This window comes from the organism of the source record quoted next, unplaced genomic scaffold (assembly GCF_019419815.1).
Source record: "Pyrus x bretschneideri cultivar Hongxiangsu unplaced genomic scaffold, Pyrus_bretschneideri_v1 Contig26, whole genome shotgun sequence".
NCBI classification, from domain to species: domain Eukaryota; kingdom Viridiplantae; phylum Streptophyta; class Magnoliopsida; order Rosales; family Rosaceae; genus Pyrus; species Pyrus x bretschneideri.
In genome coordinates, this window is record NW_025999568.1 from 5,387,523 (window position 1) to 5,404,576 (window position 17,054).

The 17,054-nt window shown below is 38.1% G+C and overlaps 3 protein-coding genes across 3 annotated transcripts; all 3 read right to left on the reverse strand.

The window, feature by feature from the left end:
* Positions 1–4,845: 4,845 nt before the first annotated feature.
* On the reverse strand, positions 4,846–5,217 carry LOC125478722 (auxin-responsive protein SAUR71-like). Its single transcript, XM_048587194.1, has one exon. It carries the CDS (start codon positions 5,215–5,217, stop codon positions 4,846–4,848), a length of 372 nt encoding a protein of 123 aa, XP_048443151.1.
* Positions 5,218–8,682: 3,465 nt separating this feature from the next.
* On the reverse strand, positions 8,683–9,204 carry LOC103961565 (classical arabinogalactan protein 9-like). The gene has a single exon (XM_009374136.3). The coding sequence runs from the start codon at positions 9,202–9,204 to the stop codon at positions 8,683–8,685; it is 522 nt and encodes a 173-aa protein (XP_009372411.2).
* Positions 9,205–14,913: 5,709 nt separating this feature from the next.
* LOC103961564 (F-box protein CPR1-like) lies at positions 14,914–16,662 on the reverse strand. Its single transcript, XM_009374135.3, has 2 exons — positions 16,574–16,662; positions 14,914–16,233 (listed from the first exon to the last, which is right to left on the reverse strand). Exon 2 carries the CDS (start codon positions 16,230–16,232, stop codon positions 15,117–15,119), a length of 1,116 nt encoding a protein of 371 aa, XP_009372410.2. The 5' UTR covers position 16,233; positions 16,574–16,662; the 3' UTR covers positions 14,914–15,116.
* Positions 16,663–17,054: the final 392 nt, after the last annotated feature.

Here is a 17,054-nt window from a genome sequence, read left to right on the forward strand (position 1 = left end):
GTGGGTCTCCTTTCCTCAATGTCCTCGTGTCCTCAGCCTCCTACTATTCCGGACATCTCTCTCATTTTTTCTTATTTTATTTCAAACTCTCTCTCTCTCTCTCTCTCTCTCTCTCTCACACCATGACTCTCTCCCCTCTAACTCTCGTCACTCTTTCTTTCTCTCAGCTCTATCTCCTTCTTTCTGCAAACGCAGAGACCACACTACACCCATCTCGTCGGAACGGCGAGCATCACCATCTGGACTAATCTGGACCACCGTCGACTGCCATGATTCTTTCTCTCTCATCCCTTACCTCTCTCTCTCTGGGTCCTCTCCTCCTCTCAAACTCTCTCTTCTCGGTAAACTAGCAAACCCTCCATCTCTAAGTTATATGCACTGCACAGAAGGTGCAGCATCACCGGTCCATCATTACCAGCATCACCTCAGCGAGTTCTCAGGCCACCATCACTGCCCTGTCTCTCTCTCCCTCGCATGTTTTCTCTTTTCATCGTTGCTGCAAAAAGGAAATATGAACGTCACCGCCGGTGCCTTGTTTCCCGGCGAGTTTCTCGAATTTTGACCAAGGTAAGGCTCGGGATTCTATAAATCACCTTCCGTTTTGTTGTTAGAGCTGATGGTGACCTTGAATACCTGTTTTGGTGAAGCTTAGCATGAATTTGACTCGGAGAAGAATTTTCCCAGAATTCTGGAAAGTTGAACCGTGGCCTTCAGGCCACTTTCAGTCCATTTTTCCGGCCAGAATCGACCATGAATCGGCTCCACTTTTGTATAGTTTTGTTCCTTATATTCCTAAATTTAAATGGGTGCTTGAATCACTGAATTTAGTTGAGAATTGAGTTCAAAATGAGCTCTGGAAGTCAGCGGTTCTGCAAAACACAGGCCTTCGTGAGGAAGGCGAGTACGGTCGTACTCGCAGGCGCGTGGGCGCGCATGTACGTGTGAGAGTGGTCGGTGTGTGCGGCGGTGCTGGGAGGAACCCGAGATCGCTCCTTTGGTTTCTCGACGTGCCGGACCCGAATCCACCCTTTATTTTTCGAAATTCGATTGTTTTAAGATAGTTTCTTTATTAGCCTTATTTTGTACGAAAACACGTTTATATATTAGTATGTTACATATTTACATAAATGGTTTCGTTTCTAGGTGAAACGCATCGTAAGGACTCTCAATACTACAAGGCGGGTTCGACACGACAATGTGATTTGTGAGTGGGTCTTTTCTTTTATATAGTATATACATATTTGTTAGTTTCCATTCATACATTTGAAAAAGAATTTACTCTGTATGCCTAGCTTAGACTAATGTTTACGAAATTATTCTAAATCTTGCGGGGATGCATATGTATGCGTAGGATGCTTTAATTATATTTACAGCCGTGAATAATATATGTTGACTAAAATTATCGAATCACTGTGGCATGACTATGTTTATGTTATTTGCTCATCGTTGCTGCATCGGTGTTAGTGCTCGCTCAAGGCCAAGGCCAAGGCCAGTCTTTCACGTGTATGTTCACATCTGCATCGCACGCTCACCTTGGATTCAAGTAGGTGCCAGTCCTGTTGAACAAGTTGCAATAGGCAACTCTGACTCGTATGTGACCGTGAATAGCGTCATTCTTCACGTGATTGCAGCACTAGAACCTATATCATTGTTACACCTACTCATGTTCATATCAGAATATCTCTGCATAAACTCGTATGTCAGCATGTGTCGATGAGCATTCATTATGGTATGATTGCTATTGCGAGATTATACGATTTATGGACATCATGCACTTATTTACGAAATATTGTCCCGTATTGAATTTTTGAGATTCTGCAGGATATGGTAGGCATTTTATTACTATACATAGTATGTATATTTTGGAAACTATAATTATTTTACGGTGATGGGTTATAAAGTTTTCAGAAAGGTTTTTATAAACTTTATTTTCAGGTCCACTCATCCTTGTTTTTCACCCCTCAAGGTTTTAGTGGCTGATTTTTCGTGTCGACGAGGATTTATGGCAAACTGTTGTAATGGAAATACTACCAATGGTATAATTCCTCTATTACCCATATTGTACTTTACTTATGCTTTGACATCATGTGTAAAATGAGTTAATTCCCACTCACATGAGCACTCTTACATTTAGGCACTTTTAGGTTTAAATTTCCTCACAATTTCCACATGACTACACTTCATGGCTTCGTCACTTTCGAGGTGTCGACCAGCACAGCTCAAATCGGAGTCCTAGTGGACATTACGGGTTTGAGTGCGTCAACAATAGGCAAAGAGTGAAATTAAAAAAATTAAAACACATGATAAATAAAAATATCAAGTAATTTAAAAATACCACACACTTAAAAAAATTATAATATTTAATTTACAAGTACGAAAAATGTGAAAAAAAATGTAAACGTTTGTGATCGCATCCTATATCTTTTGAGGATGAGTAAATCGTCGTTTCAATTTTTAAAACCATACAAACCCTCATGAATAGTTTTTTTAAGGGAGTTCAAAATAAATAAAATTCAAAATCATTAATGTACAAGTTTGAAAAATGTGAAAGAATATATGAATGCTCGTGATTTTAGGTGATAGTTACATGGTCGTTTAGATTTTTAAAACCATCCAAAACTCATGAATAGTATTTTTTATTTGAGTACAAAATTAATAATAATTATTGTAGGAGTGTGAAAAATGTAAAATAAACATACAACCATTTGAAATGAATCAAACACCATAATCCATAAACCTTAGATTTAAATTTAACCTCCGAATGTCATTTACGCTTTATTCTACTTAAAGAATTTTATTTTTTAAGATTTTCATTATTTATTGATTTAAAATATATTTTCTTTAACGGGTAACGGGTTGGGTCATATTACCTAATAATATTAACGGGTCAATTTCGGGTCGGATCATATTACCTGTTTACTTTAATGGATGTTACACGATATGAACACGAAAAACACGACACAAATGCCAGGTATACTACACATGAGCCATTGGTGGATTAGAGCTTTCCTTTTCAGCCCACCACGTCTTGAATTCTCTCTCTTTCTCTCTCTCTCTCTGTTTTTTAGTATCTACACCAAATGGGTGGGAGAGTGGGCTAAGCCTAACAATGAACTAGCCATAATAATTCGACACTAAAGGGGTGGGAGAGTGGGTTAAACCTAATAATGAACTAGCCATAATAATGAACAAATTTTCCTTTGGCGAGAATCGAACTTCAGATCTCTCATTTACAAATGAAAATGAATACGACTAGACCGTGGTACTAGCTTGAATTCACTCTCTTATCTTCTTTAACATATCTCAAAGTAGTAAAGAGTTGCTTTCCTATAAGGTCTTCATTTTGAGGACCTATGAGGTCTTTTTTATATGAGATATTAGATTAATCTTACAGTAAATTAAGCTATCAACTTAAATAATTTTTGTTATACGGAAACAAAATTCTAATTGATAAAACAAAACAAAAAAAAAAAAAGGAGGAGAAGATTTTACAACATGTCAAATCTCTTCCATCTGCAAAACCTAGTCTCCTCATTGAATATCTAAGCCCAACAAATCTAGTTGCACAAAACCCTAATAACTTTACACATCAAATTTCATCCAATCTTTCATCAATAATATTCAAACCCAGTTAGTTACAAAGCACCCAAAAAATTGAGATTATGTGGTTTTAGAGAATGCATGGGATCCCCTTCTTCTTGAACATGTAAACCATTTCTTGATATGAAATTTTCTAACGATGGTGAAAAAATTGAAACAAGTCCCTCTCCCTTTTTCATACGCGAAAAGGAAAAAATAAAAAAACTCAAAGGAGAGACTGGGGAGTGAACGATCGAGAGAGAGATGGAGAAAGGAAAGTGAGTGGAGGAGAGAGGTGGTAGGGGAAGAAGACGGAAAGTTTTCACAGAGAATTGCTTTTTAATTTAATCACTTCGCAGAAATATTGTGTTCCACTGTAGTATGAATTATTTAAGTTAATAACTTAATTTACCATATGATTAATTTGAGGGCTCATATAAAAAAGGTAACTTCCTACCATTGGATGAGTTTTACGGGTTGGAATGAAAAGTTATTTATCTAAGAGTAATGCTATGAAGACTAAATTTGTAAACTAAATTTGTAAATTAAATGATGTGTCACCAATAAGAAATAAGTACGTTTAACAACGTTTAAGTAATAATCCAATCATCAACTTCTATGTCATTTAATTTACAAATTTAGTTTACAAATTTAAGCTCTCAATTCACGACGTCATTTTAGTGAATTTTTTTAGCCTCCTGTTCTAATATATATTCACCCAATTTTCCAGAGTCCCGTTTCTTTGATTACTCGGTCGTGTGTTTGGAGTGATAGTTGTATCCTTTCTGTTGTTCCGTCTGCCAACTTTGAGAAATGACTTTCCTGTATAACTAGGCTCAAATGGTTCAAGAAAATCAACTTACTTTTGGGCTAGTGGTGTCTTCATTTTGTTAGATCGGAGCCCTTACATTTGACTCACATTGATGGCGAGGATAACATATTGTTGTGATGAATTCATACCTAAATGATGTGGCATACCTTTGTAGTGGGTGTGTTTCCCTGTTGTAAAAATCTTTGTAGACATCATTTTGCTTGTCAAAAGGTAAAGAGAAAAAAATGGCCATCCGAAAGAATCCTCTGAATATTTATCCCTAAGCTAATTTTCATTTCTTTATTTCACAAACCAGAAGAGTAAATTGACACATGAATATTAATCCCCAAGCTAACATTAATTAGCAATGAACATAGATTACTAATAGATAAAACCATTTATCCAAGTTAATAAGATCAAACAGTTTTGCTACTGACAAATTAACCCATGACAAGTTAAACTGGTTCAACCTTGTAAATCCTTGCTTTTGACCTCTTGATCATCCAATACTCCTCAAAATCCTGCGCTTCATATGGAATTCTCAAAACACTGTCATTGCAAAAACCATACTCTTCAGCTGATTTATGCAGCAGCTCCAAGAATTCTGCATGGCGAAGCAACGTGGTATGAACCATGAAACGCTTCGTATCACCATCCACACCAACACAGACAGGCACATACCCTTTTGGTGTTAAAGGAGAAGGGCTTATCAGTATTTTTGCTGCTCGAGCTCCGATTAACTGGCTGTACCTGCTGCTTCTCACCCTCTTTAGCAAATGGCAAAGTACTCTCTTCATACCTGGAATTCTGAATGACAACTTCACCATTTTTTCCATTGGTTTTTTTGGTCGTGATTACTACTCCATTTAACTTCAAATATAATATGGTTCTTGCTACTTCCTAATCCTAGCAGTACAAATTTAAGGCCGTGCGTACTCTGCGTCCTTGCTATCCTATCCTAGTACTATTTACGTCCCCATTAGACGTTGATTAACGATATTTTTGGGGTAATTAACTTGATGATTGCTACATGAATAAGATTTAATTAGTATCAAACAAATTGGTAACTGTTGAAGTACATTGTTCCGTGACTACAAAGTTGAAAGTTGATTTAGATATATTTTTATCTTGAATCTGCCAGATTAAAATATCTTATTTATTTGGCATCATGAATTTTACCCACAACTTGTGAATAAGTCAATAAGATGACTAATTAATTCAACCTTGCCGACCCCTCAATCTAAATATTCGAAAGCTCGACTAATAATATTCCTAGGTGCATGTATAATTAACCACAAGGTGCATATGAAACAAACAATCGAGTTGTTTCCTTATTTGTCCATAGTGAAAATTTGACAAACCATTTATAAAACTTCAAACTGTACATCAAAGTTGTTCACAAGACTCGAATTTCAACATGACTACATAAACAATAATCCAAAAGGACTATACGAAAGCGTGACAAAATCTGCACACAAATAACTTCAACTGTATACTTAATTAGGCATCATAAGGTTTGAAAAATATTGTGAGGACAACAAAAATGGCATCTTGATATCATAAGACTGGCAGGCCCAACAACAAAGATCGATGTACAAGAGCTCTTGCTTTAACCAGAAAACACATCAAGCAGCAGAAGGTAACCATACTCAGAGTGGGATACTCTTCATCATCGTAGTACAAATGTGAAGGCACTAATTGTAACTAATAGAGTATTGAAAAAAAAAAAGTAACTAATAAAGTAAAACATCCTAGACATGTAGAAACAAGAAGTTAAATTGAAGAAAACCACATACATATCATGATACAAGCTGAAATGATGGTTTCGAATCATTCAACAACGGAAATAGATATGATACTTATCATCTAATGATCAAGTAACAAAAACAGAAGGAAGCTAGAACTAGATCATTCTAATGATCAAGTAAACTAATCTTTCATCATGATTAGTTGCACAGCTATACTATAGATGGTATAAACACCCATAGCAAACCAACGTAATTCCAGATTTAGTTTCATGCTTGGATTCAAGATTATATAAACCAGATATGCATTTTAGTTGTTATAATTAAAGAGAAATACCTAATATTACTAGACCGTAGTTTTAATGACAATTGACTTGGTTGTTGATTTTTTTTTTTAAAGGAAAACTAATAAAAATGGTTTAAAAACTATGAGTTTTAACGAACATGACAAAATAAAGGATAAAGTGAAAAGTACCAGGATTGATTTTTTAGTGTAAAAATGTGGTTTTTCGTTAAAGTAAACAGTACCTGGAGCTTTTCGTTAAAGTTTTTTTTTTTTATTTTTTTTATTTTTTATTTATTGGCCTCAACTCATCCCACCTTCTAAAGCCTAAACTCTCAAAGTTAACCGTACATCCCGCAAGTGTCCTCTACTACAGTGGCAGAGGAGAGTGCTGCTCTTGCACCAAGGTGTATATTTGAACCTCGTCAATTTTCTAATCTAACATTTAATCTAACAAATTTATCTTTTAAAATAAATAAATAAAAACCGTAGAGCCAACAAACTTCCAAAAGTCCTAAAAAGATATTAAGCTAGGGATTGACCCGTTTCCCAACTTGATCGTTGAGTGAGCTTGAATGACACGTCATGCTCTTGAGTTTAACTATTGGTGTTGTGTGGTGGTGGTGTGGTTGATCATAGTGACGAAAAGAAATAAGTTTGGGATAATTTTTTTTTAGTAATAGGCTCACTTTGTAATAAAGTAAAAATATTACTATACTCATCCTATTGTCTTATTATTACATTCATCTTTTTATGAAAGTTTTAATGATAAGTTTATTTTATTACAAAATTACGTAGAAGGACATAAGCAAAATGTAAGAAAGTGTTTTTGTTTGGGAATTGAAATGACGTAGGCAGCCCCGCCTTACATTGATCTCTCTTCAACGCACCACCGCTTCTCAAAACCTAAGTCAAAACCAATTGAAGGACCCAAGATTTAAGTTGTTGCTTCCTCACGGTGTTTGAAACTCATGTCACATCTAATATTGAAGACAACTTCGATTGAACAAAGTTGTTATGCAATTCTTTATTGAATTTTTAGTGAACGGAATTGTGGGTGGATTCAAGAAAAAAAAACAATATTAGATTATTAAGGCTAGTTTAGGAATAATAGTGGGTCTAAAAATAACTTTGTTTTTTTTTTATTATTATTATTATTATTTTTTACTTTAGGTGGGAGTAGAAAGTAACTCTAAAATAATTTGTGCCCTATTTTAAAATTTTTAGTTGAATTTGATACTTTTCCTATTTTTAGCTGAGCTTGATACATTTTCATACAACATCTACTTGGTATTTAGGATAATGCTAGAAAGACTAAATTTTAAACTAAATTTACAAATCAAATAATGTGTCACCAATAAAAAATAAGCATGTTAATCAACACTTAAGTAATAATCCACTTACCCTAGTATTTAATACGAAAAAAATTCATTAGTTAATGATTAAGACAAAAAGAGAAAAGGCTTAATTGATTTAATAGTTCCCGTGGTGATAGGGTAGTTGGAAGATAGCCCTTACGGTAAACAAACTAGGATTTAAACCCATGTGTTGAAGTCTATTAGGATTTAGGTCCAAAATTGAAAATTTTGTCAACTCTCCATTAATTGTTAGCATACGAGGCTCACATGATAAAGTTAGCTTCATATGTAAGCCCCACGTGCTAACAATGAATAGAGACTTCCGTTTTAGCCTAATGTGTGTGGCTCATGTACTAATAATTAATGAAGAGTTTACGGAGTTTTTAATTTCGGACCTAAATCCTAACAAACTTTACTATAGAGGCTTAAATCCAAGTTCTTTTACCACATATATTATCTTCTAATTACTCTATCACCATAGACTAATAATCAATTAGGCCAAGAGATAATAACTTCAGAATAATTAACAATTCTCTCTAAATTTTCTTTCAATAAATCTTTTCATTATTCGCTATCATCAATGCATATTACTGCTCACCTACAATAATCATAATAAAAAATAGAATGAAAAAAAAAAAATACTATATGCCGCTGAGGCAGTAATGTAGATATTAGAACAAAGGCTTGTTTATTTCTTTTTGAGTGATAGAACAAACATATTTTTACAAGGGGTCAACTGTCGAGCAGTGTTTTACACTTCAATGGGCTGCAATTCCAAATCAATTTGACATGCATACGCTCCGCTTTGATTTGAAGTGGAGGGGGAATGACCCCTTGGTATGGGATCTGCTCTTGTAAACCGATAGGCTACCAATATTATAGTTGTATTTATAGCTTGATTGTCCTTTACATGACCAAGGCTCTAGCAGCCAAAACCCCAACGGCCAGAGATCCGGCAATGGCAAATCTATTCACAACGGCACCGCCAGGGGCGGGTGCAGGAGCCTCTCCATTGACTGAAGAGGGAGAAATCTCCGGAGATAGTACATGGGTAGATGAGGGAAGAGAAGGTGGAGAGTCGGCGATGGGGGCTGTAGAAGGAGCATTTTCTGATGATGTGCTGGATGAGTAGGGAGCGGTTGTTGGTGGAGTGCTCGACGGAGAAGGAGTGGCAGCAGGTGGAGAAGGAGCATTTGCTGGTGAAGTGCTGGATGAAGAGGGGGAGGTTGTTGGTGTTGTGCTCGATGGAGAAGGAGATGCATCAGGTGGGGTGGTCAATGGAAAGGGAGAAGATGCAGCCTTAGGTGGACTGCTCAATGGAGTCGCCGCAGGGGACTTGGATGGTGATGATGTATGGGATTGTGCCCCTGTTGAGGCCACCAAAAGAGCAGCCATTAGAACCAGAACAACGCTGGTGAAGCGTGCCATTGTAGGGAGAGAACCTTATTAGGGTTTAAGAGAGAGAAGTTTTCCAGGGTTGGGAGGCAGAGAGGTGAAGGATGTGTTAAGGAGAGGTGAGAGTCGGTTTTTATAGACGAACATTTAGAAAACTTTGGTTAAAACGGATCTTTGTTGGTTGTCTATACAATGTCAATTCTTCGACCTCGTGTAAAGGAATGTTGGTTATAAATTGTGGAGAAAAACTGTGCTGTCTTCTTGAAGATACGCTCGGTGGTTTTTCCATCTTTTTTTATCATGTGATAACCAACTGTGATAGGGTAATTTCAATATAATTAAAAAAAAAACCCTAAAATTAGCCTTAGCATTGTCGCTTCTTTTTTGTCAATTTCAATTTCATAATTAAGAAGTTATATAATTGTTGACCTAAAAACTACTAAGCCTACGTGGCTGCACAGATCAAGTAACTAGTGAGCTAACTACGTCATTTGGTTATGTGCGAGGCGTGCCAACTCGACGGCTGAGCTTGATCGGGGAGTAAAATGTGTTGATGTTGCGTTGAGCGCGCTGCTGACTTCTTGATCTTGCGATTGCGGCCGAGGAAGGAACACGCCTCGGCCTTTGAGTTCTAAAGCCTGAAGACAAGGCTGCTAATCTTGCAAAGTTCACGGATCGTTGGTACTAGATTCAGTCACGGTGATTATATTCGTAAGAGTAGAAGCACGTCGAACTGGTATCAGACTATATGGACACAAATACTTAAAAGAGATGTATGTCTTGATGATAAATGTGGTTTGGCCGTAGGAATGCCGAACTCTAAAACTAACTTGTAATATCCAATCATAAAACAACTCGGCGATCAACGTGTCGAGCCTAGTAAACTGTAACACCTCACTTCACTGAGAAGGCTGATGAGATGACCTCTGTCAATAAGGACTCGAAAACCCTTCTTGATCGAGACTTGGATAAATAACCAGTTGGCCTCGAAGCAGTGCTGTTTATCCAAACTGAAGGTGCTCCTTGATCGGCTGATTCTACGACTCCAGTGCTGTTTATCCAAACTGAAGATGTTAGCCTTCACAATGCTGTTTATCTAAACTGACGATGTGTCAGCGGGAAAAGAAAATAAAAATCTCAAGGTGTTTGAGAGGTTTCGTGTAGAACGAGAGTTTACGCAGGGCAGTTTGTGTGTTGAATTGAAGGGCGCTTGAATGATGCACTCCCTCCTCTATTTACAGTAGCAAATTCGTTCACAACCAAGCTATAATCATACTCGGATTAGAACTCCTCATCCTAATCTGACTCGGTCTTGGCCAATCCTAATCCCACTATGACTTTGAACCAAGCTCTTTTATTAAACCAAATCCATCCTTAACACTCAGCGTCATTAGCCTCAATACACCTCGTCGTACTAGGTTTCGAGTATTTCATCTTTATCCGAACTAACCCTCCTCGAAATATAATTTGGTTGATCCTAACTAGACGGCCCATGACAACTAACAAAGGCCCATAACAAAATTCCAGATGAAGGTCACTGGGCCGAGAGTGACTCTAAGGTTGGCCCAAATTATCATTTTGGGCCCAAACATTACCCCCTCACTTCTAAGGTCTTCAGCCTATAATTCCTAGTTGATCCTCGGCCTTGAAGAAGCGACATACACCCTTAGCATATTCTTGAAGGACACTAAAAATCTTTGAATATTTCAACCTACTCAGGTGCATTTATGAGGCATGATTGCATGATCTAAATCCTGTTAGATTCTCTGCCACGTGGCATCTTTTTAATACGTTTGTCTTTCAATGATGACATCTGAAACTTGCGGATACCAAAACGTCTCCTCACCATCAAAACTTGCAGTCACACATAATCGTGTCACCTCAAGCTGCGAGCTTTTCGGCCTTTTCATATGGGTTATCGAGTAGAAATATTTGCCATGATTACAAACTTTTCGGTCGGATTTACTTGTTAACACCTATAAATACTCAGTTCATCCTCACTCATTTTTTCCTTATGCTTACAAATCTTCAAAAAAACTTTTTAATTCCAGAACCTCCTACCATTTGCTTCCAACCCAGAAAACAATCCTTCAAAACCCAAAAAACCCCCAAGCTTTCATCAATGGCTGCCAACACCTTTATCACTAAGCTTACTGAGGAGTGCAACAAAGGCCGATATATTATCGATCAGAACGCCATTAAAGTGATCCATTCCTAAGATGACTTGAGTGCCTTCCACCAGACTTTGAGGTCCATTTTCAAGGACATCATCCCAGAAACCATCACCCATATGCTGAATGACCATTGCAAACCCTTGCTCCAAGGTTATGACTGGCTGTAGTGGGAATCAACCAGACTTCAAGGAGCTTGGCCCTCGACCATAGCGACCTGGGCTGCTTGGGTCACTCGAATGAAACCACACTATGGTGGCGAGTGGAAAACCCTCAGTATCTTTGATGACATTAAGCTCTTGACCATTGAAATCGCCATTAACCGAGAGCTCCTGATGGCTGCCCTGAGCTTTGGTACCCAACTATCAACACCATGATCCTCCTTCTCAGCCCATCAGTCCAACTGTGCTGGACATCATGACCATACTCGGCACCTTTCATTTCAGCCTTCCAATCGACTCTGCTCTCTCTGGGTACGAGTTTGACTTTGACTTGAAGGCAGTCTTTAACAAGCGGGTCGTCAAAGTTTTGTTGAAAAAGAATAAGAGGCTGTTGAAATAAGAAGTGCGAAAATTACACAAGAATTTCTTCAACTACAACACTTTGATCACTTACTTCGCTGGTTCGGAAGGAGAAGCTTTAAAGAATGGAGAACACGAAGCATTCCTATTTTACTGGTACAATAAGTTCATCTTCTGTACCAAGTCCAATAAATGCTTGGCTGAAAAAATGCGGTGGCTGAAGCCCTAGCCAGTGGTCATGTCTTAGCCTTTAACCTGGTCGTCTTTACTAACCTCAACGGATGCTTGCCGAGGCTTCCATTGGAAAAATTGACTCGCACCAGAACGGCCTACTCTGGGTTTTCCAACTCTGGCTGCAAGTCTATTTCCCAACACTGAGGCCAGAAATCCCAAGCTTTATTTCTTCCGAAGCAATGGGTCTACAATTGGCCTCGCGCCCCTTTCCTGCTCACTCGGTCAAAGGAATCTTTAAGTATTTCTTTGGCCTCGAAGATCTTTCAGATGACGAATTCCTGGTCTGCCGCCACCAGAAATACCTATCATCCATCACACTCCCAACCTCGGCTTGGGAGGAAGCAGAAGAGGCTGACCTTCGATGGTCCTGGGGGTCCTTCACCTTAGTTCGCAATCTTTCTTTTGGTTATGACACTTGGCGGGCTAGCTGGGAAGTTTATCATCCTAACTTCTTGGCTTGTTAACTAGGTTTCCTTTAGGGCTATCCTCTACCACTCCTTACTTCCTGTTCTCTCTTGAGTCGAGAACGCTTCTCTGGCTCATAAGAGAGGGAGTGCGACGAAGCCGAGAAGGAGTTCCAAAAGCGATGCCTAAAATTCTGACTTCAGCTGAACACCCCAGAAACCCACTGTACTAGCACCTTTATCGATTGGTGGGATACTTATACGAAGGATTTCTTCGGTGATTCGGCTAAGGAAATTTCGAAGAAGCTCTTTGGCAAACGACCTCAAAAGACTCTCGCCCCAAAATCCAAAGAAACGGCCCAAGGTACACATCTCTTTGTTTCCTTGTCACCCCTTAGCCTTGGTTATTTCAAGTTTGTTCTAACTTAAACTTAGTTTTTCCAGGTGGTCGGTTAATGAAACGAGTCAATGTGATCGCAATGGCCGCGATTAAGAAGAAACATCACCATCCTCCTAAGAAGGCCGCGACCGTTGCACCTCCCTCAACCGGACCAACTCTAGCAGCAGCCCTTGCCGCTCCTACCAGACTGAGTAAACGGCCTTACCCAGAGGTCGAAACGATTGACGTCGTTGCCTGGCCCTATAAGAGTATAAAAAAGAAGGCAAAGAAGGGAGAGCGGGAGATACACGTTATTTGAAGTCAAACCACAAGAACAACTACTCCCAGTGTCCCTCTCCCCTCTCCTGTCGGGAATGCCGCAAAACCCTCCAACAAATCTGGCGACTGAAGTTAGCAAAGCATGAAGCTGAGATAACAGGGATGCAATTAGAATGTTTAGTGCTTTGGTGATATGTTGAACAATAATCACTGCTGGTGTGCTGATGTAAAAAAAATATTCTCATTGTCTTTAGTAATTATATTCATTTGCAAACATTCATTCCTTTTCTGATTTTTACTTCCAGTGAAAGTCGTGCTTTGAAATTTTTACTGGTGAGATTGTTGTTTCGTGAAGCTAATGAACTAATCCGCTGAGATCTGATTAGTTTGGTACTTTGCTGTTGATGATCAGATCATAGAGATGCTGACAAAATATAAAAAGAAATTCAGAACATTTGAAAGCATAAAAACTGAAGTCTAAAATTCAAATCATTCTGATTCTTGAATCGTAGCTCATAGCTGCAAATATGCAATTCATGAAGCTATTCATTTTGTTGTCAAATGGTTTGAAACCGAGCCAAAATCGTTTGAAACTGAACCGAACAAAACCAATTTGTTTGGTTTCATTTTGGTTTTAGCTTCAAAAACTGTACCCAACCGAACTGCAAAAACTTATAGTTTCGATTTCGATTCCACTCAAAACCGGGGTTTGGTGCTCACCCCTAAATTCGTTTCTCTTCGAGATAATGGGAGCTGGAATTTTGATTTAATTGAACAAAAATTTTGGCATTTTGAAACGGCTTCTATGTTGTCCATCCCGTTACCAGACTCATCCATTTCAAATAAATTTATATGTTAATAATCTCACTTGTTTCCTGTGTAGCAAAACCAACAAAGACGATTAAGTTTTCCTCAAAGTAATAAATTTAGTAACCAGCAAGGGTCGTGTAACTCCTTGCAACCCATGTCATGTCATTTCATGAGTTCAACTCCTCCCTCCTCCGATATAGCTCGTGTTGAAAAAGAAAAATACCAAAGTTTTCAGATAATATGTTCTTGTAAAACCCACAAGTCAGCATGTTTATTCTTACCACCACCTTCTAAATAGACTTGAAACAGGCAAACTCATTCATTGGCAATTCTACCAATGAACAACCTTCAATGGAAAATAGTATGGAAATCATTGGCTTAGAGACAACCATTTTTTCAAATAAAGGGGGCAGAATTTAGGACTAACTCGAACTAAACAAGCAATAAAACAGAATTTAGGACTTGAGAACCAAATTTTTTGTACTATTGGCACAGGACACCACAATGGCGGTGTACTTGTTCTATGGAAGTCTTTCGCCAAGGTTGAAGACTAACTTATTAAAGTTATCAGACAAGAGAAATGCTAAGAAACTCTCAAAAGAGGAACCCTCTATAAGACTCTCAAAAGTGGGACTCTACATAAACTCTTTGTCATCTTGTCTTTTTAGCACAATGTTTTTTAATATTGACACGGGAAGTAACGTTAAACTAAGAGGTAAGAGTCCCAATTTGAGAGAGCTCCTTAGCATGTCTCTATCAAATAATACAGTATAACTAAACTTTCAACGTAAATACATCAAATTGCGAGAATCCCCAAATTCTATAAAACACCATCAGGGAGAAAAAATAAATCAATCCTCTGCAACATCTCTGCACTCCATACACTGAATAACAAAAAGGATGCAACTTTAAAGCAACAAATCCTGTAAAGAAAACACATTAACTAAAGAAAGTGTATTGGATAAAGAAACACCCATTTATCATATCATAAAGAGTACTGAGTTTGTCACGAGATCAACCCGGACATGAGTTTCTCCAACACATCTAAGTAGAAGCAAAACCAAAAACTAAAAAACTGAAAACCAACATTACAGTACAGAACATTGGGTGGAAATCAGTTAAACATGATGTTCTAAGAAGTTCCCTGCTAATCCTTGAGTAAGACTAGACTCTCGACGTAAGTAGAAGCATGAAAGTTATTAAAGCGATCTAATGCCAGCGTAACTCTAGTTTCAGTAACCATCCTGGCTTCAAGATCAATTGAAGTCATATAGTTCTTACCATCTGCACAAGGCCACCCCACAAGGAGTTTGTTATTCATTCTAAAGCTCAGTGGGTAAATACTCTTCCGTTGAGGAATAAGAACAACATCCAGTGCCTTAAAAGCCTGTTCTTTGAGAGCCCATATGCAAATGAGGTCCGGTCCCCTACGTATATTGGATTGCAACAAGCAAACTGACCCTTTGTACTCTGAAATTAATTCCTTGTAATTATCAAGCCCGGAATTTATTCCACAGAGAACTACATCTGGTAGCCGGAATTCTTCAAATACCTCACTCCCGGTATCAAAAGACACAACACAAAAGGTACCATTCTGCTTTTGCATAATCCAGTACGCTACTCCATTACAAACTGCATTTCCAGACTGCCAAGCCATGGTCTTTACCAATGGATTATCAACCCTCTTCCAAGATTTTGTGCTCAAGCTATAAACCTCCAGTTCACTGCAAAACTTCCATCCATTAAAAGAGACCATCCTTACCACCTTGTAGTCGTTAAGCCCTGGGTGGAACCCAAATGAAACAATGACACGTACATCAGAGTGCCTGCTCAGAGTGCTGGTCGGAGGAAGGACCACATGTTTCCGAATTGACAGGTTGCATAGGTATATAGAAGTATCCAAATCCCCTAGTTCATATGACAGACAAACTAAGCCATCAACGGAACCATGTACGTCAATTTTGTACCCAGACAAGGGATGCTTAATCTTCAAGCACGGCTCCATCGTCTCATTAGACAAAAGAGTGTAACTTATCTTGGGTTTGCTCGTACTTTCGTAGAGAGCAATTACAAAAGAATGCGCATGGTTTGTTACATTCCTATGAAGATGTTTTCCAATAAACCTTGAACTTTGAATCAAATCACTCCATAACTTGCATACACACGTAAACCGAACAAGGGATTTTACTGGTAATCTTACTAGAATGTTGACCAAGATCTCTTCAGGAAGGTACTCGGAAAAAGTGCAGCCTTCGTCACTCATCCTGACAAAAAAGTTAAGGAAACCAATCAAGACACAGCTGTGCAATCAAATGAAACAGAGCCATCACGGTTTTCGGGCAATTTGTAAGTTGAAAAAGAAGTTTGGTTTCACTTTTGGAAAGAACTTTCCAACAAAATTATATTCGTCTGTTTCAAGCATTCAAGTCTAAATTCACAAAACCACCTTCAATATTATTACGACATACTGCATGAACAACCAAAATTCAACGCACCTTGAATGTAAGTCATAAATTATAATTTCCTCTGTGGAGAAGAAAACGTAAACAACCAAAGCTAAACAAGGAAAACCCTGAAATTTGAGAAAAAGGAAAGCACCCCTACCTGAGGGCTGAGGAGCGTCGAAGTTCGACGTCCAAGTTCCAACTGCCGCGCGGTAGATAAGTTTTGGAGAGGAACTTCAAAGTTCGAGTTCCAAGATCCCTAGGGCACATAAAATATATGCGGGGGAGGGGAGAGAAGAACAGCAATACCCTCGTTAGTATTTATTCACAACCGTTGGATGAGATCCAAGGGTCGTAAGGTATTCAATTGTAGCGTGCTTCACAATCCAAGTTCCAAATCCAGTCCGATCACAACTTAATTTCTTCTTCAAAAAATAAAAATAAAATTTAATCGATATGGAAAGATATTGAATTGTTTTTTTTTTACTTCAGAATCCGAGTCATCGTATCAGAAGTTCAAATCTAATGTAACCTGTGTAAACATAGATAATGATTGTTCTAGTGCTTTTTATAGGAGTTTATCATATATAGCTAAAATTTACACTTAAATTTTATAAATGTCAATTTTAATAAAAACTATC